The 19012-nt window shown below is 51.0% G+C and overlaps 1 protein-coding gene across 1 annotated transcript in view; it reads left to right on the top strand.

Moving 5' to 3' along the window:
- Positions 1 to 915: 915 nt before the first annotated feature.
- Positions 916 to 19012, top strand: part of WNT9A (Wnt family member 9A) — a 63172-nt gene continuing 45075 nt past the window's right edge. The window contains exon 1 of the mRNA XM_030264122.4: positions 916 to 1126. Within this exon, the coding sequence (XP_030119982.1) occupies positions 1032 to 1126 (95 nt within the window). The 5' untranslated portion in view covers positions 916 to 1031. The remainder of the gene's footprint in view (positions 1127 to 19012) is intronic.

Below are 19012 nucleotides of genomic sequence, written 5' to 3'. Positions count from 1 at the left end.
TCTTCCAAAACTCATCCAGTAAATGCTGAATATTTTTTCCAAGACCTGAATGCATTGTAAAATTACATATTAATGGACCGGTCACATGTACTCCCTGCATGTCCATTAAATGATGCCTCACAGGTGGGAAAATATTGTAAATGTAGGTGAATTTAATGGGAAGCAATGACGATTCAGAAGGATGAATTATTTCTTTTTTGTAATTATGCTAAAATACATTAATATGCTATATAAAAGGAGGATACTAAAACTACATACTACTTTCTCTGACTCTAACACAACTCGTGACCCTCCCTGAGAGTCCAGCCCCAGGTGGGTTGGATTGGATTGGATTGGATTGGATTGGATTGGATTGGATTGGATTGGATTGGGTTGGATTGGATTGGGTTGGGTTGGGTTGGATTGGATTGGATTGGATTGGATTGGATTGGATTGGATTGGATTGGATTGGATTGGATTGGATTGGATTGGATTGCCCATCAGGCTCAAACAATCCTCACCGGAATCCAACCAAGCAATCACCCCAGGGAAACAATTCCCCAAACACATTCCACATGGGAAAAACAAGGAGCAGAAACAGAAATTGTTTTCTCTTTCATTACTCTGTGCGCACCTCTATGAAAAATCTTGAGAGGAAGAGAAATGTGCTTGCCACAGGAAAACACCGATAACTGGTGATGCCTGGTTTTCCCGAGGAAACTGAGATGGAAGCAAAACGTTCATATTAATTGTCAAATCGCTTACAGTGAATCCCACCGCGAACCCCCCAGCGAATCCCACCGCGCATCCCCATCTCCCCGCTCCGCTCCCGCTCTCCCCGCCCCGCCGCTCCGTCCCTCCTCCCGGGGCGTGTCCCCGTGTCCCTCCCCGCCTCTCCGCCGTGTCCCTCCCCCCCCGGCGGCCCCTCCCCGGCCCGCCCCGCCGCCGCTCGGGCTCTCTCCGCCGGCCGCGCTATAAGAAGCGGGGCGGGCGGCGGGGCCGCAGCGGGCGCGGCGGGGGAACGAGATGAGCAGCGCCGGCGCCGCTGCAAGATGCTGGATGGACACGTCCTGCTGGGATGGCTCTCCTCCTGCGCGCTCCTAGGGCTGCTCGCCTGCGCCCCGCGGCCCTCCGCTGCCTACTTCGGGTAGGTGCCCCCCGCTCCTGCGCCCCAACTTTTGCCTGAGTTTTATTTTTTTGGTGCTGAAGGGATTTTGAGCCCGAGGTGGGGGATGCTGCTTTGAGACTGAGCGCACCCTCCGTCCCTCGGGGAGTGCGGGCATCCCCTCCCGCGGGCGCTGACAGCCGGACAGGGGCAGCGCTGTCCCGGTCCCAGCGCTCGGAGCCGGGTGCCCGGAATCCCTTCGGATTTACCAGTCGGGACCGGGATCTCGGTGAGCCGCGGGTCGCAGCGCACCGGGAGCTGCCGGGTGTGTATCGGGAGCCGGGGGCGAGCGAGCGCTTCGTTCCGCCGTTCCCCGCGGGGCGACGCGCACGGAGCGGAGCGGCAGCGCACCAACCGCGGGCTGTACCCCCCTCCCAGAACATGACAACGCGGAGAAAACTCCTTTTTCCCCGCAATTAACGCGCGGGTTCCACCAGGCGGGTGTTTTTTGGGGGGATCCAGAAGCGCATCCCCGGCGCTCACCTGTGCGCGGGGCGGGGCGCGGCCGGCAGGGGGCGCTACCGGCGCGGCAGGTGGATCCCGATCCCCGCCCGACCCCGTCCCCATCCCGCGGCTCTGTCCCCCCTTGTCCCCCCTTGTCCCCCCTTGTCCCCCCTTGTCCCCCCTTGTCCCCCCTTGTCCCCCCTTGTCCCCCCTTGTCCCCCCTTGTCCCCCCTTGTCCCCCCTTGTCCCGGCTCTGGATGTGCGCTGAGCTGGACGAGGCAAATCAACCTCCGCTCTTCTTCCACCCTCGCCTCTTCTTCCTCTTCGCAGAGCCTCAGCTCCCTGCGCGGTTTTCCCTCTGTGCTTTTTTTGGGGTGTCTCTGCCTCTTATCCTTCATTTTAAACCGTTTGTCCCAAAAATGTTGTCGGTTTGAGAGAGAAGTTTGACGCGAGCACCTGTGTAAAGAGGTTTTGGTGTAAGTTTACGCAGCAGTGATGATTCTTGCTTCTTTTTTTTTTTTTTCTTCTTTTCCTTTTTTTTGGGGGATGTTGTGTTGTGACCACTGGTAGGAGCCACCGGACCAGCCCTGGAGAATGTTTTAGCAGACTTGAGGTTTTCCCCCCTTCTTTCCAGTAAAACAAATCCTGGTGTTGAGGCTTGTCCATTGCTTGTGGTCTGGCAAAGTTTTCCAAACAGTGCTACTTACATCTTCTGTTTCCAGCTCCAGAACCGTTTCACTTCCTGCTGCTGGGGCTGGTTTTCTAAGGAAACAGCCTGTCCTGTGTGTGCAGGTTTTTAGGAAAAGCCCTTTTCTCCCTCGGCAGTGTGCAGAGGGCTGTTCCCAGCCCGCTGGCTCATGTGTCTGCCGAGGACCACCGGCACTGCGCAGCTGAATTGTGCCTTGGGGACTGACAGGCTTTGGAAGGAGCTTGGCTGTAACTCTCCTATTAATCCCTGCCGTGCTGCTATCTGCTCCAGAGCAGCAGGTAACTCACTCCAGTTCCTTCTGGGATTTCTCTCTTGGCTTGTAGAGGTTTTAACTTCAGAAGGGCGTCAAGGGCAGTGTCTGCTGTCTGTCCTGACCGCTTTGGGTTTTTCTCTGTCTTGGTACAGCTGCTGTTTCTGATTTGAGATTCCCTCCCTGGCAGTGAGGAGGGGAGAGGGGATGCTGCCAGATGTGCACCCAGCCAGATGTGCACTCCAGGGCTGCTGTGGCATGCAGTTTGCTTATGCAAAGCCTCCTTGTCTCTGGTTAAAGCCCCAGCAAAGGAGCAGCTGATCCCCTCTTTGTTCTTCCAAGAGCAGAGGCTGCACTTGAAGAGCTACTGGGGACACTGGGAATAGTCAGTGCTGAGATCCCAGCTCCTGATAATCCACAGTGAGATCCAACAAGTATGTGTGGAAGAGCTGAGCACTCCTCGCTGTGGCCTTCTGTCTGTTGATAAGGAAAGAAATCCCACCTGGTAAAAGCTGGATGTTCCTGCAGCACTTCCCAGTTCTCCCTGCAAGTGCCCTGGCTAGGCTGGTATTGATCTTTTTTCTTCTGCCACGTGCGTGAAGGAGCTGCTCCAGGTGAGGCAGCACATCTGTCCATGCTGATAAATCCTTGCTAACAACTTGGCTGCATCCCCTGAGCTAAAACACACCCTCCAGGCAGGGAGAGGGATGCTCCTTTTGAGTCCAAAGCCACCTTTTGGTGGCCTGCTGGCCCCTCTGGGTGCTGGCATCCCTGTGGAGGAGGTGGTGGGGCACAGGGTGAAGCAGATGTCACGCTGTGGCTGCAGCTTGGCTGCTCCCTTCCTCAGCCTGGAGGGGGATAGGGACAGCTGTGGATGATCCCTTCCCCACCCCAGCCCCAATGTCTTATTTCAGGGAAAGAATTCCACATCTCCAAATGTGTGGCCTGGTGGGGAATTAGTGCCCAGGGACAGAAATGGGGCATGGTTACACGATAACGAGATTGTGTCAGCACGGAGTTATGTCTGTGCCTGCCCCGGGGGCGGCAGGAAGGGATGCTGGGCTGGGGAGAGCACGGCTGGAGGCTGCTGCTTCCCTGGAGGACTGGCTCTGGTGTTCTTGGAGGGATGCACAAGCGGCTGAGCAGGATAAATACCCTCTGGAAGAGGAGTTTGCAGCGTGTGTGTGAGTTGAAGCCGTGGTGCAGGTGCAGCTCTTGCTGCTGTTTTGCTCCGTGCCCACACTGTCTGACTGGGAGATGTGCTGAAGGTGGAGGGAGAGATGTGTGTGTGTCTGTCTGTGGAGGGAGAGACAGATTTTCCCTTTCCTGAGGGGAATTCTGGCAGCCTGGGTGTTGCTGCCCTCCTCCCTGGAGCGGGTGCCAGGGTTAGTGCCCAGGAGCAGCACCTGCAGTGATGCTGAGCGGAGCTGAGACCCTGCAGGCACCTGCTCAGGAGGGGTTTTGAGGGTTTGGCTCAGCCCTAACTCCTGGGAAACAGCTGCAGGGATCAGGGATGTGGTGATGCCACAGCTCCAAAACCTTGGCCGATAAGAAACTTTTTGACAGAGAGAAAAAAAGCACGCCTGGAAAACTGATCATAGCCCTGCTGGCTTTGTGTGGGTTTAGAGCTGCCCTTCAGGAGGATGATGATGATGGTGATGGCTGAATTTTGGGCTGGATGACTGTGAGAGAGGCTGAGCCTACACCAGAGGGGGAGGCATTGCCTCGGGATCCGTGTCAGCCTGCAGGGATGCACTAGGCTGCCCCAGAAGTGAGGCTGCTTTTATGTCTCTGCAGCTGGGCTGTCTGAGCACTAATTTGCACCATATTCCAACTGGCTGCTGGGGGGAGTTTGGAGCAGCCCCAGGCTGCCGGCATCCCTGAGAAAGCATTGCATTTCACTTCTCCTCCTCGCTCTGCTTTCCCGCTGCCTGACACCCTCTGGCCCTGGGTACCTCCCCTCCCTCCCTTTCCCCTCTCAAATGTGGCCGGGGGTGGTGGAAATGCCAGAGCAGCATCTGGGAATTGTGTTGGGACTTGCACTTCTGGGCTTTGGAAGGGGCAGGTGACAAGATTAGCCATGCTGGGGTGGCAGGGTGGCTGAGGAACTTCAATCCTGCAGTTCCCTGTGCTGGTGGGAAGGGAAACCAGCCCGTAGGAGCTTCTGCTTTCCTGAGCTGCCTGATCCGTGGGTCTGAGGTGACCCAGGCCATAAATCAACCCCCTCTGTTTCTGCGGGGTTTGATTCAGTTTTGATGCACCACTTAAAAAAAAAAAAAAAATTTAATTTTCACTGGAAGAAGTGTTTTTCCTGCTGGTTGGGATTTGCTCTGCTCTCCCTCTGGGAGCAGCAGAAGGATCCCAGCAGCTCTGCCCCCTCTGCAAACACTTGTCAAGACAGTAGTAATGTTACAAGTGGCTCATGCTTACATAGTGTTTATATTGACAGATTGCAATGTTCTGCATAAATGTAACTGATCTGTCCCCTGCACGCAGGCAACAGGAACCCTCAAATGCTCACGGGGGGGAGAGGGAGGGAGGGGAAGCATAGCTTGCCCTAATTTACCAACACACCGCTCCCAGAGCCGCGCTGGCGGTTTGCAGTGTGGGAAGCGCCGTGTATTTTTATTCCCTTTGGCAGGTGCAGGAAAGGTGCCCTGCTCTGCTGGAGGATAGAAACCTCATCGTTCAGGGTGTGATTTTTGTTAAGAGAGGGTTAGAGGAGAGCGGGATGTTGGAATTGGAGGGGCTGTGTGGGTTCCTGAGCGGGGCGCGAAGTCACCGCGGGTTCCAGCGCCAGCTGGGATGTCACCTCCAGTGACGTTTTTCCTCTCTCTCAACCCCTCAATTATCAGGCTAGCCCAGAGATACGAGGCCTTGAGGGGAGGAGCATCAGGAGATGGGCAAAGATTTCCAAAAGAGGCTCTCACCCTGATGTATTTGTCCAGCTCTTTATTGCATGGTGCGAGGGAAGAGCGGAGGAAAGAGGGAGAACAGGAAGGGACATCACCTTTTCTATGCTCTGGACAGGGAGGGCTTCTCTGGCTCTTCACCAACACCGTTGGGGCATGAAGGAGGAGACCAGGCTTATCTGATCAGAGTCACAGGGGTCCTGGAGAATGGGGGAAAACGGCCTGAGCACGCTGTAACACTCCAATAAAAGTGTCACAAATAAAACACTCCCACCTCTCTGCCCCTGTTTTGGCAGCCTGCGTGCCACGCTGGGCGATGGCAGCTCTGCGTGTGCCTGGCTGTCCCTGGAGGGTGGTGGTGGCTTCGTGGGCACCGCCGGGCTCTGGCGCGTGTGAGACGGAGCAGCTGCTTCCCAGCAGGACCCAAAAAAACAAAACCTGGCCCTGGCTGGCCAGGCAGGAATGCAGCAGGCAGGCAAACACAGCTGGAGCGCCCGGGAAGGACGGCTGGGCCATCCCGCCCCGCGCCGCGCGTTCGCCCGCTGGCTTTGGGGTTTTCCTTGGAAAACTGGGAGGGTTTGCCTGCTTTGGATTTTTTTTTGTTTTTGTTTTTTATTTTTCTCTCTTCCTCCCTTGTGTTTTTGGAGCTGGGTGAGCTGTCACTGCTGTGAGCCCTGCCTGGCTCGACTCCCAAAGTTGGCCTCTCTGGGTCAACTCAAAGCAGTGTTTAACCTCCATTCCTTCGGAAAGGGAACCCCGTGCCCAGCAGCGGCGTTTGCTTTGGAGGTGCTTGGAAGTGGCACTGGATTGGGTGAGCGTGGCGACAAAGCCGGGAATATTTGGGAAAAGAACTGTGCCAGACCTGCATCTTCATCCCTGGGGAGTGGGATTCGCCCCAGATTGGGCTGGGAGGTGCCTGGAAGCTCCTCCTGCCTGCAGAGGATGGAGCAGCATTAACTCAGACAAGAATTAGTATTTTCTTTTTTATGTTTTTGCTTAAGTAGTGGACTGACCACATTGCTTGACATTTTGGAACCACTGTCTTGTGCCTCAGTTTCCCTCACCTGAGGCTGTTCCTCTCTGAACTCAGATTAATGATGAGCACTGCTGCAGCCTCCGTGGCCAAATATTGTGTTTAAGTTTTCCCCAGTGCTGTAAATGACACCTGGGAGGGGGAAGATGGGTTGTTAGGAGGATATTGAGTGGATACCTGGCAAAGCAGGAGGCTGGTGACTTCCTTTAGCCTGACTGGTGATGCAGAACCAGAGACCAGGAATCCACAGGACTCTGGTCTCCTGCTGAAAGGCCTGGTCAATGATTAACTTGAATTCTGGAAGCTGCTGACAACAATAAAAGGGAGTCCAGCCCCACAACCCCAACACAAAAAGGCCCAGAGTGTTTAATAATTAAAGGCTTTGTGCTTTATCGGGGTAATGAGAATGGCCTTAAGGCTTATTTGGTGGCAGGTAATTGAATTAGGCTGTGGGATTGGGAAGGGGGAGCAAGTTAAGTGGAAAGTCTGGAAGACAGCACGGAGAAGCCTCTGTCATGCAGCTCAGTCTGAATCTTTCTGAGCAGATCAAGTTTTGTCAGTTTTTGCTGCTTTCTTCAGTTTTCAGTCAGATCAGTTCATTGTGCTGGCAGACTTGGTGTAGTTGCCCCTTGGAGAATCACGGAATGATTTGGGTGAGAAAAGATTTTCTAGTTCCACCTCCTGCCATGGGCAGGGACGCTTTCCAAATCCCAGGGTGCTCCAAGCCCTGTCCAGCCTGGCCTTGGACACTTCCAGGGATCCAGGGGCAGCCACAGCTTCTCTGGGAAACCTGTTCCCTCACAGGGAAGGATTTCCTCTTAATACCTCACCCAAACCTGTTTTCTTTCACTTTAAAGCATTCCCACTCATCCTATCACTATCCACCTGTGTAAAAAGTTCTCCCCAGCTCTCTTGTGGGTATTCCTGGCCCAGGGATGCTCCATTCCATTCACTTCATGTAAGGACATGCTGGCAGTGCTGTTATTTCTAATAAATGTTGATATTTAAACATTCTTTAAGGTTTTTTTTTAAGTGGAAAATCTGAGTCAGAAGAAACTGCTGAGCATGAGCTGTGGTGGGAGTGGCTGGGCAGCCCGAGGAGGTGCTGGACCAGTGAACATCACTGGTATTTCCACAGTATGAGGCATTCATGGTCCAGAGCTGCATGAGGGGTGCTGGGACATGGAAATCTTGGCTCAGGAGAGCTGAAGACTGGATTTGCCTTCCCTATCTGCTGTTTCATCCCTGTGCCTTGACGCCTTTTAAGAGAGAGTTGGGTTGGAAGGGGATTTTGGAGATGTTGAATCAGGATATCCCCACTGTGGGGACCACCAGAGGTGGGAGGACTTCTGATGCCAGAAGCTCCGTGTAGATCCTCTCTGCTGCAGTTCCATGGAATAATGTGGCCCCTTAGGGCTTGTATTCTGTGGCCACCTGAGTTCTGTGGTGTCAAAGGAGTCAAAGCTTCCCCTGATGGCTGAGGAGAGGACTTGATGCATTCCAAGTGCCTTTATCTGCTCCCCCTCAATTTCTGCCCCTGTGGTTCCAGCTGCCTCCTGAGAGACCCCTCTGGGGTGGGTTGGTGCCGAGTTCACCCTGAAACCTTCTGCTGGACACAAACTTCCCAAGTTCCCAACTCCCAGGGGTGTGTTGGGAGCAATCCAAGAACTCTCCTGGACCTGGTTTTTCCCTCTTAAAACCTGCTGAGCCTCTGGCTTCCCTCCCCACTGGAGCAGCCCCTTCTCTCTGCAGCCAGCACAGCTCTCTGGTGGCTTGTGGTGTGTTCACACCATTGGTTCCTTGACCCGAGGAGCCCTCAAGCTCAGGACTTGGTGTTTGCACTCCAAAATGGTCTGGGGGGGCCACTGCTCCTCCTGCAGAACGTGGCTGCAGGTTCTGCACCAGCATCAGCCAGGCAGGATTTGCTTTCCTGACTTTTCCCAGAGCTCAGGTCAAGATGAGAGGACCCAGGAATTATTAGGATTATTATTATGGAAAGGGTTAACCCTTTAGAAGCTTTTTTGACGTCAGGATGCAAATTCTTTTCCTCTTCTCCTGTTTGTCACTGTGCTTTTTAAGGTTCCTTCAGTGGTGGCTGTACGTGCTAATGAGCCTTATCTCTCCAGATACTGTCATAAAACACACTTATGAAGTTTATCAGCTCAGCAAGCTTTACATTTTATTGTAATGTGTGTTTGCACTTCCCCAAGTGGAACAGGGAGTATTTTGATTCCGTGGATAAACACAGCAGTTACAGGATTTGCTGCAGCTGATAGAAAAATCTATCCTGATTTTTTTTTTTTTCCTCTCTCTCCCCCCCCAGCCCTTAGCAGGAACTCTTATTTCAAATGAATCAAGCAGCTCCTGATTGTGCTCTGGAATTCCAGTCTGTAATTATAAACCATTCTCTGAGGTGTGGGGAGCATTTTATTCCTGAAGGATTTTGTGGGAAGGGGAAAGGACAGGTTAAAAAAAAACCCTAAACTCTTTTTTTGGGGGGAAAAGCACAGAGGAAAACCTCTTTTCTCTTCATCCACCACAGAAAATGCAAACTCAACAGTGTCTGACAGTAATGCTGAGTCTGGGATACAGCGTGGAACACCCAATTCCTGTTGATTCCCAGCAGGCTGGATGGGAGTTGGCAGGAATTTTACGAGCAGATTGATTTGGCCTAGCTGATTAAAATATCGCATGAATTGGTTATGGAGGTTGGGGCAAACTTGCTCTGATTTCTGCATTTGCCACACACTGGAGAAATGGAGAAAATGGAGCAAATTTCCCAATTGGAGAAAAACTTTTCTTTCTTGGAGGAGCTCCCTGGGGTCTTCCAGAGAGCGAAGCAGCAAAAGTGGCCATGGAGCAGAGCAGGAGGTGGCTTTAGATGGTTTCCCCTAGACAGGATTGAAGCACTGAGCTGCAAACCCTCCCTGAAGGCTGCCTGAGGCAGTCCTGCCTGGAATGGGCAGAAGTTGAACCACAACCTTGGTCTGCTGTTGAATCTCTCTGAATTTCTGTGGAGCAGCCTCCCACCATGAGGGTCGAGCCACCGTTTGTTTTCAAGGCCGAATCCTCTTGGAAGAGGTCAATTGATGAGCAAAAGAAATAATATCGAGAATGAACAGCTTATTTTGAAGTAGCCAGGGAGGTGTGGAGAGGGTGACCCCTGGGAGGGGACGCAGGTGGCAAAATGAATTGTTCTGGCTCACAGGACACTGGGATTTCTGCTTCTGGGTCTTCAGCACCTCAGCTCTGGCCATGGAGACACCTTGGAGCTCCTCCAGGAGAGCTGGAGAGGGATTTTGATGAGGGATGGGGGGACAGGAAGGAGAGATGGCTCCCCACTGCCAGAGAGCAGGATAAAATGGGATATTGGGAAGGAATTCCTCCCTCTGAGGATGGGGAGCCCTGGCACAGGGTGCCCAGAGAAGCTGTGGCTGCTCCTGGATCCCTGGAAGTGTCCAAGGCCAGGCTGGATGGGGTTGGAGCACCCTGGGATGGTGGAAAGTGCCCCATGGCAGGTTCTTACGGCTTGCTGAGATTTTTGTAGCCTTCCCTCACCTGACCCTAAAAGGAACAGCACAGAGGCATTGCTGTGCCCTGCTCCTTGTGGCTTTCCTACAGCTAATTCCCAGTGTAGACCTCAGAGGGAACCCCTGTTCTCACCCCCTGCTGAGCTGGGGGCATTGTTTGTTTCACTATTTTAATATAATTAATAATAATAACATTAAATATAAACTATTTTTAATATAACTATAAACTATAAACTATTCATATAACTATAAACTATTTAGTTTATAGTTATATGAATATAAATATATAAATAATATAAAATATATATAATATATATAATATATATAAATATAATATAAAATTATAAATAATATAAACTATTCATATAACTATAAACTATTTAGTTTTCATAAACTAAAAACTATATTTTAATATAATCAATAATATAATTAAATATGAATTAAGTATAAATATGAATTAAGTATAAATATGAACTTAAATATAAACTTAAATATAAATATGAACTTAAATATAAATATGAACTTAAATATAAATATGAACTTAATAATTAGAAACTTAATAATTAGAAACTTAATAATTAGAAACTTAATAATAAATATTAAAATATAATTTAATAGAATTTCTCATTATCATCTCTTCGAATTAAATTTTTTTTTTTTTAATTTATGACCAGAGGTTTGGTATTGCAGCAAAACAAAGCCAGGCAGCCCTGGAGGTGTAACTGTACTTTTTTTAGAGATGGCAGCTGAGGATTTTAGGTGAAGGTGGTTCTCTCCAGAGGACCCTGTGGGGTTTTCCAGCTCTGTTTTAGGATCACTGTCAGCAAACACCTCGCTCTGCAAAGCGTCCAAGGAGTGAAGTTGAATTTTCTGGATGTTGGCTCATTCTCTTTGCCTGTGGCTGAAGCTGGGATTGGGGTGGCTGTGGCTTGCCCTGGTGCCCGTGCAGTGCCACATTTGGGATCTGTGAGAGATCCCTGGCAGCTGACAGCTCCTGGGGTGAGGTTTTTGGGGTGGATTTACCCTGCTGAGCTCCTCTCTGCCTGCAGGAAGGGTTGCTGTCTTGTTGCCAGATTTCTGCAGGGGGAAACAATTTTGCTTCCCCCAAATTTTGCTTTGGGCTTGGTGTCTCTTGATGTCTCTGGAAAACCAGTCCATCGTGCCTCCCGTGGTGCAGAGCCTCTCCTGAGGCAGGGGGGAACGGGGGGTGAGGGCTCATCAGACAAGGCTTTGAAAATTGCCCAGAAAATCAAAGAAAACGTGTTTCCACTTGAGCTGAACGTGGAAAGGCTGCTGGATTTTGGTGTTTCTCAGCTTTTTTTACATGCTGGATTTGGAACCTGGGAGCCAGCTCAGTGATTGCACTTGGGATGAGCGTCCACCTTGGACTGGATCCACTGGTGTTGGCTGCAGAGCCTCTCCCAGGGCAATCCATGACTTCAGGGGACCTTTCCCAGCTCAGGAACATGGAGCTCAGCTGCTCTCCAGTGCTGCCCATCTCCTCTGACAAGAAACCCAATCCTGCAGCCCAAACCCCTCTGGGGACAGTTCACCAGAGCTGATACTTGATTTAAAAGAACTGACTTGTTTGGCTTAATCTTGACAAAATTCTTTTCTAGCCCTAATCCTCTCCCAGTGTAAGGTGAGATCTTGAAATACCTGGCAAACCTAGAGCTCAGCTCTCTCTCTGCATCTCTGGGCCTCTCTGCAGTCAAAGGTGAGGGGGGCAGAGGCATTTTCAGCCCCTGCCAAAGATAAATCTCCTGCTGGGAGCAAGCAGGGAGCTCTTTCCCAGTCTGTGGTTAACGAGTTGATCTGACAGGCCAGAGGTGAAGCAGCCACTTGAGCTGAATTACAGGGTCTGACCAAAGATCCAACACTTCCTCTGGCTCATTAGCACAGCTGTGCTGCATCCCTGGGGACTATTTCTATCTTCTGGCTTGTCCCATGTTGACTCTGGAAATCCGGAGGCTTAGGAGAGAGGACTGGAGGGTGTGAGCTGGGCTGGGGAAGGCTTTGAGCAGTCCCTGTGGTCAGTGTTATGAGCTGTAATGTCCAGACTGGTTTGTGGAGCTGAGGAAAATGTGTTTTCAGGCAGATCTGCCTCTCTGCAAGATGCAGGGCGGGCACTGGGCTAAAGGGATGGTGCTGGCAGGGCAGTGGGAGCAGGGATTGTCAGAATTTGAGGTATTGATGATTCTGAGATTGTAGAAAGTCTCTGTCTGTCAGCCCCGCTGCCAAAGCAGAAGCCATAATTGGTCTGTGCTGTTTCAAGGTTGTTTATTCTGTTTATCTCTAACATGTTCTGCTGCCCTGCCGCAGCTCTGTCCTGCAGGGCAGCGTGTGGGGCTCTGCCCTCAGTGGGATGGTACAAACATTAAATACCACAAACTACCTGTGCTGGATTTACAATAACGTGCCAATATCTGTCACCTACGTTGGACAGTGTATCCCCAGCCTGAACCAACAGAAAAATGCCAACACCACAGTGAAACATGGAGGGCATGAAGAAGGAGAAAAAGGACAAGGCACACCCAATTTCCTCCATCTTGTCCCCTTTGGACCCCTAATCTAGAATCCTAAAATTTTACTTTTGCACCCGTGTCACACTTAATTATTACTCATATCAAACACTCAGAGCTGGTAATTCATCCTGTAAGATTGAAAACTCTTTTTCATGGCCAGAGACCACAGACAGTGTCTCTGGGGGCTCTGCCCAGGGGGGTTCCTGACCCCTGCCAGGGTCCCAGACCTGCCAGGGCAGCCAGAGGGAAGCCCTGGACTCCCACAAGGCATAATCCTGCACTTGCAGGATCAGCTGGACTCCTGATCTTGCAGAGGGGTCACCAACCATGAAGAAACAAATCTGATGTTGTGGAGATGCCTTAAGAGTAGCTGCAGTGCCTGTGGGGATTTTGTGTTCCCAGGGACTGGGTCTGGCAGGGCTCTCCCAGCCAGGGCAGGGTGGGAGGTACCAGGGGAGGAGAAGGGCATCCTCCCTCAGCCCTGCATCCCTGGGGCTGCTCCAGGCTGATGGAAAATCTGAGAGCTGGCGCTGGGAGGGGGCAGCTGAGCTGACAGCCTGGGCTGGGCTGGCTCACAGTGACAAAAACGCCTCAGTTTGGGGCTCCACCATGGCTCGGGGGGTATTTCTGCCAGGGGCTGGGTGTTCCCCCTCACACACTCCTGGTGAGGAGTTGGGGGGTGACTCCTCTGCTCCGAGAGCCAGGACTGAGGTGAGCTGCTCCCAGGGATGCTCTGCTGCTGCTGGCACGTCGGGGACAGGGCAGTGGCCTTGTCCAAACAGCTCCTCTGTCTGCATGGGGGTGTTTACTCTGCTCCCAGAGCTCTCTGGAGGCTCCTTTTAGGTCCTTTTGATGGCAGTGGCTCTGAAGCTGGTGTCTGACCTGTCTGGATGTTCAGTTTTACCCCATTGTGGGTGAAGGGACCAGAGATCTGTGTGCCTTTAGCTGCTTCAGCTGTGGCACAGGACTGTTCCCCCAGTGAGCAGCTCTGAGCCGAGTCAGAGCTTTGGTGCACATCCTTTAAAGCCCCAAAAGGCTGTTGGGCTGTGGATTGCGTTTGAAAATGCCTTCAATGTGTGCCTGACAAAGCAGAGCCCGCTGGGTTAGAGTTTCTCCTCCTGTTGCAGCAATAAAGGGGATCCAAAGACAAAGTTGTAGGGGATGCAAAGACAAATTTGTAGGGGATGCAAAGACAAATTTGTAGGGGATCCAAAGACAAATTTATAGGAATCTTCCTGCTGACCTGCTGAGGTCTGAAGTGTTTAAAAGCAGGAAACACCAAGCTTCAGCCCACGAGGTCTGGCTGCAAGACAAGACGAGTGGTGCAGGCTTCATTTTGGGGGTGCAGCATTGCACCTGCTGGCCTTTCCCAGAGCCTGGCTGGGAGCTGCGTGGCTGCATTTCCAGGGCAGCTGCTGCCCTTGCTTCAAGCACCAGCCACACGTTGCTCTTGCTCCTGTCAGCTGCCCGAGCTGCTCTGTTTGTGTGTCTAAAACTCGAAGGCTGGGAGAAGGAAGAAACCTGACCAGTGCAATGGAAACCTTCAATTCCCCGCGGTCCCAGGAGGAGCAGAGCAGCTCCGGGCTGCAGCTCGGAATGAACTCGGTTTGTACGCTGCCTCGCCTCTCCAGGAGGAGCAGCAGCCAGGAAAAATATCAACAGTTCCATTAAAAAGTCTGCTGGTTTGCTAAAGCAGTGGAATAAACATACCTGTAGGTAAAACAGCCCGAACCGCACAGGAAACATTAACGGGAGCGAACACACGCGGCCTCGCTGCCTCTCCCTGTGGATGTCCCCGGGAAAAAACGCTGCCTCCATGGCGATGGGGACATCAAACAGCAGCTGGGGGGATTATTCTTAGCTGGGGAAGAAGTGGCTTGCATGAAACAGGGGCTCCGTGGTTTCCTAGAAAGGCAAAACCTGGGCTGAGCCTGCCCTGTGCTGCTGCTGGCTCTGGGGAGGGGGGTCCTGGAGTGAAAATCGAGGCAGGATGTGGTTTTGGATGGTTGGTAGCCCTTTGTTTGATTTTTATTGCCCTTCTTAGCTTTCTGATCCCTGTTTCTGTGGGAATTGTGTGGGGCTGACCTGCTTTTGCTCTAAGCAGTGGAAAAGCTGGGATGAAAACCAGTGGGAAGTGGGAAACACCCTGGGAGCTTGCAGAAGAGCAGGGTGGGTGTGGTAGCACTATAAATGGGGGATCCAATCACCCCCAGCCATCAGTGTGGGGTGGAGTTGGTTCCTTCCTACCTACACAGACCCCAAATCCATCCTCTGACCCCTTTGGGGAATGGAAGGAGAGCCGTATTTGATATTTCAGTGAGCCTCCAGCATGGCTGGAGTGGGAGATGCTGCCAGCACTTCTTGGACCAGGGAGGTGCCCATAAAAACCCAACTTCCCCTTGGCCATGCCCAGCAAATACGGTCTGCCCAGCCAAATCCACATGGAAAAACGCCTTTGGTTGCAAGCAGATGGCACCTGTCAGGCACGGGGAGATGTTTCTATTAGTGCTCTCGTTGGAGTGTTTTGGATCCCTCCCAGGCCCGAGCTGTCCTCCCTGGGGCAGATTGATGGGATTATTGCATGCTAGAGACAGTCCCTGTGCTCCCCGGCCTCATCTGCACAGCTAATCGGAGCTGACTTTTAAAGTGGATTAGTTCAATTACTCTTAACTAGCCCCTGGTGGAAACGCTCTCCTTGGGGATTAAAGCTCCTTAATTCACTTTAACAGACTCCATTTCAATGCAAAGCAGGCTAAACTGAATTAAGGGCACTTTAGAGCCTTGTTTGGAGGAGGCACTCCAAAAGTGATGTGGTTTAACCACCCCACTTTGCATTCCTGGGCTCAATTGGTTCCAGTTGAGCATTGCTGGAGTGTCCCTTACCGGTGACTAATACAGGCAGATGGAGAGCTGCAAACTTTTCCTCAGCTAATGTGTGAACCAGCTCCTCTGCATCTGCTGACCCACTGCTTAAAATTGGTGTTTTAGAGGTGTTTACTCCCTTTAGTTTTCTTTAACTTTTGTTTTCTTTTCCATTTTTTCCCCCCTTTAACTCTTCAACCCAATCTCTTTGCTTTTTCACTTAAAAATGCAGGGCAGTGAGTCACACATCAGCTTTTCCCTGCTGTCCCGAAGTCGCTGGATGAACTGGGAATATTTGACCAACAGCACACTCCTCCTTTAGCTGGGGAGTTTCTCTCCAGTTGAGGGTGAGCTGTGGTTGTGAAAGACTTTTTGGCCTCAGTTTTCCTGAAGTTTTTGTGAAAAACAGTCATTCCATGTGGTGCCCTGGATAATTCTTGCTTTGGAGGGAGCTGGGTGGGACATTCCTCTGCACTTGAAGTGTTGGATGATGTGGGTGTGGAGGAGAAGAGGGAAATCCTGCCAGTACCAGGGAAGATCCCTGAGGGGAAAAATATCATGACTTTTTATTTTCCTTCATGCTGATCCTAATTTTGACTCTGAAGGGAAGAAGAGTCTGCCACTGACCCTTCTGCTGGTGGGGCTCTCCACCCTTTGTCCTCATCCCTACACCCCATCCTCTGATCTAATCCCATCCTGACCCTTGCCCTTCCTGTGAGATCCTTGTTTTGGATCCAAATTTAATCCCTGAGGAGAAACTTCCAGCAGGTTGTGGAGGGAATGGCTGCTTGGCACAGCTTTGCCACCTTTCCTTTCCAAGGAAAGGAAGGGTTAAACCCAGTGACTGAAGTGAGTGCCAGCACTGCTCTGGGTAAGGCTCCCCCAGCGTGCCAGAGCAAGGTTTATTTTACTAATAGCCCTGTGTAACTTCACCCTCCCCTCCTGCTCAGGATATTTCAGCTCCTCTCCTGAGTTCAGCATCACTTCAGAACTGGGGGAGCAGTTTGGGTGGCCGCAGCAGCAGCTGGCAGCCGTGTAAGGATTTTTTTTTTTTTGCAGGGGGAAAGGTGAACAAACCCTGAGTTTCTTTAGGCTGGGTTTTTCGTGGCTCTCCTGAAGAGTCCCTGCAGGCTGCAGAGAAGGGAACAGACACTGCCCACAGGCAGGACATGGATGCTGCTGCTGCCCTGATGTGCTGGGGCTGTGAGACCTCTCTGTGCTGCAGCTCAGAAATCCCTCAAAGGCCCCTCTGTGCTGCCCTGCAAAGGCTGGGGCTCGCTTACAGCTCTGCCTGAACCCTAAGCTGATTTAATCTCATTTTCTTGCCACCAAGGAGCTCCTCCTTCCCTCTGCACAGCAGCTGAAGGACATCACCGAGCTGCTCCTCAGCCCCTGGTGGCTTCAGGCTTGGCTGGGAGTTTGGCACAAGCAGTGACAAGGTGGCTGCTGTGGTTCTGCTCCAAGTCTGGTTTCTCTGGTGAAGTTTTCTGGAGCGGTGATGGAAATCAGTGAGCAGATTTCAGGAGGTTTTTTCTTATTCTTATCATGGAATGGGTTGAGGTGGGTTGGCAGGAACCTCAAAGATCATCCAGTTCCACCCTCTGCCATGGGCAGGGACACCTTCCACTGTCCCACGTTGCTCCAAGCCCCATCCAGCCTGGCCCTGGGCACTTCCAGGGATCCAGGGGCAGCCACAGCTTCTCTGGGCACCCTGTGCCAGGGCCTGCCCACCCTCACAGGGAAGAATTTCTTTCTAACATCTAATCTAAATCTCTATTCTTGTTCAAAGAGTACCCTGAAAAAAAACAAAAACCAACCTTTTAAATTTAAATTTTTAGTTCTATGACATTATTTTTAACTACCTGAGCCAAGAGCTCTTTCTCTATAGCTTTTGGTGGCAGTGCCTGGTGAGTTTAGCAGTATGAGGTGCTGGTTTTTTCTTCTTTAAGACACAAGGCCATTAACTTCATCTTTAGCCTCTCTTAAGACTTTTGGGGACAGTTGTTCTGGGAAATACTGAAATACTACTGAGAACACATCAATTTTGTGTAAGTGTCTGACTGAGAAACTCCTGAGAAAAGACACCAAGGTGTTGCTGAGAACTCTTTCTCCTCAGGACATATTTTTATTTGGGAATGATGCTGGTTTTCAAGCTCAGGATCTGTACATGGGTGCATTAATACATCCTCCAAAACCTTCTCCTGTCTTAGGGATAACTGGGGAGACTCCCATCCCTGGAAGTGTCCAAGGCCAGGTTGGACAGGGCTTGGAGCTACCTGGGACAGTGGAAGGTGTCCCTGCCAATGGCAGGGGTGGAACTGGATGGTCTTTAAGGTCTTTTCCAACCCAAACAATTCCATGATTCTCTCTCTGTTCTCGGATAGATTTTGAAGGCCTCTTTAAGGTCAGGCTCATGAAGTTTGTGAGTTTGTGACCATAATTTGAAGAGGGATTCCAACAAGCTGCCTTTGAGGAGGGAGTTCCAACATCCAAGAGCAGCCCAGGGTGGTTTTCCATCCCTTGTGGCTTCCTGGGGGGACTGTAAAGCTCCAGAGCTGCTCTTGTAAGTAGTCAAGAGTGCTGGCAACCTAAATGCAAGGCCTGCAGACCCAAATTATATTATTTCACTTCCATGCCACTTCTTCCATCGTTCATTGCTGTGACCATTGAGTGGCAGGGGGATAAAGGATCTGCTGGAGTGGCCCTAAAAATGGGCTTTCAGTAGGTAGAAGATATCTGGTAACACCTAAACTGAATTTTTCCTCCTGTAAATTTTCAGTCTGAGGGATGTTGACCCTTGTGGCATTCATGGGGTTGGTGAGATCTTCTGTATTTTCTGTGTAAGTTGCCCCCTTCTTTCTACTCCTGTGTCGCTGTCGAGGCAGGACGGGAATGAGAAGACTCTGACCAGGAGGCTGCTGAGAGTAAAACTCCGATTTATTCAAAATATACCGCTCTTTTATTCAGAGCTTCGTGAGGACCAACTCCATTGGTCCTGAAGTGAAAACAACCCACAGCATTGGTGCACAGTGCTTGATGCACAGTGATAGAACTTAACTATAAACAACGTGAAGAACAAGAGAGATAAAGAATTATTTACATTCTTTTCCAACTCTTTCCCAGGCTTCTACCTGTCTAGAAATTCCCATTTCTCTCTTTGAATCTGAAACCCACACTCCTGCAGCTTTTCCACAGGGATGGAAACTCTGCTGTTTGAGGAGATGCTCAACTTCCATCTATAAAAATGAACTAATCAGTGTCAAAATTGGGAGTATGGATTGAGTGAGATGTTGGGTGTATGGATTTTATGGCTTTTTGTGGTTTCATGTGGGGAAGAACAGACCTAGGAAGGTTTGAAGGACCTAAGAACTTCATGAGTTCTTGCAGTGGTCAAGTGGTGGTTGGGTGGAGGAGCTGAACAGAATTACATCTGGACTAGAATCACAGCTGCTGCCGAGTCCTGTCCCTGGGACTTGGAGGATCCAAAGGGGTAATTTCTTTGCTGACCAAGTTAGATGAAGCCAACATCTTCCCCAGCAGTTGCAAAGAGAAAGATGATGTTCTCAAAATCACTGAAAACTCTTAAAATCACTCAAAAATCTC

This window comes from Taeniopygia guttata, chromosome 2 (genome assembly GCF_048771995.1).
Source record: "Taeniopygia guttata chromosome 2, bTaeGut7.mat, whole genome shotgun sequence".
Taxonomy (NCBI): domain Eukaryota; kingdom Metazoa; phylum Chordata; class Aves; order Passeriformes; family Estrildidae; genus Taeniopygia; species Taeniopygia guttata.
Note: the sequence above shows the minus strand (reverse complement) of the source record. Positions and strands in the feature narration are given on the sequence as shown.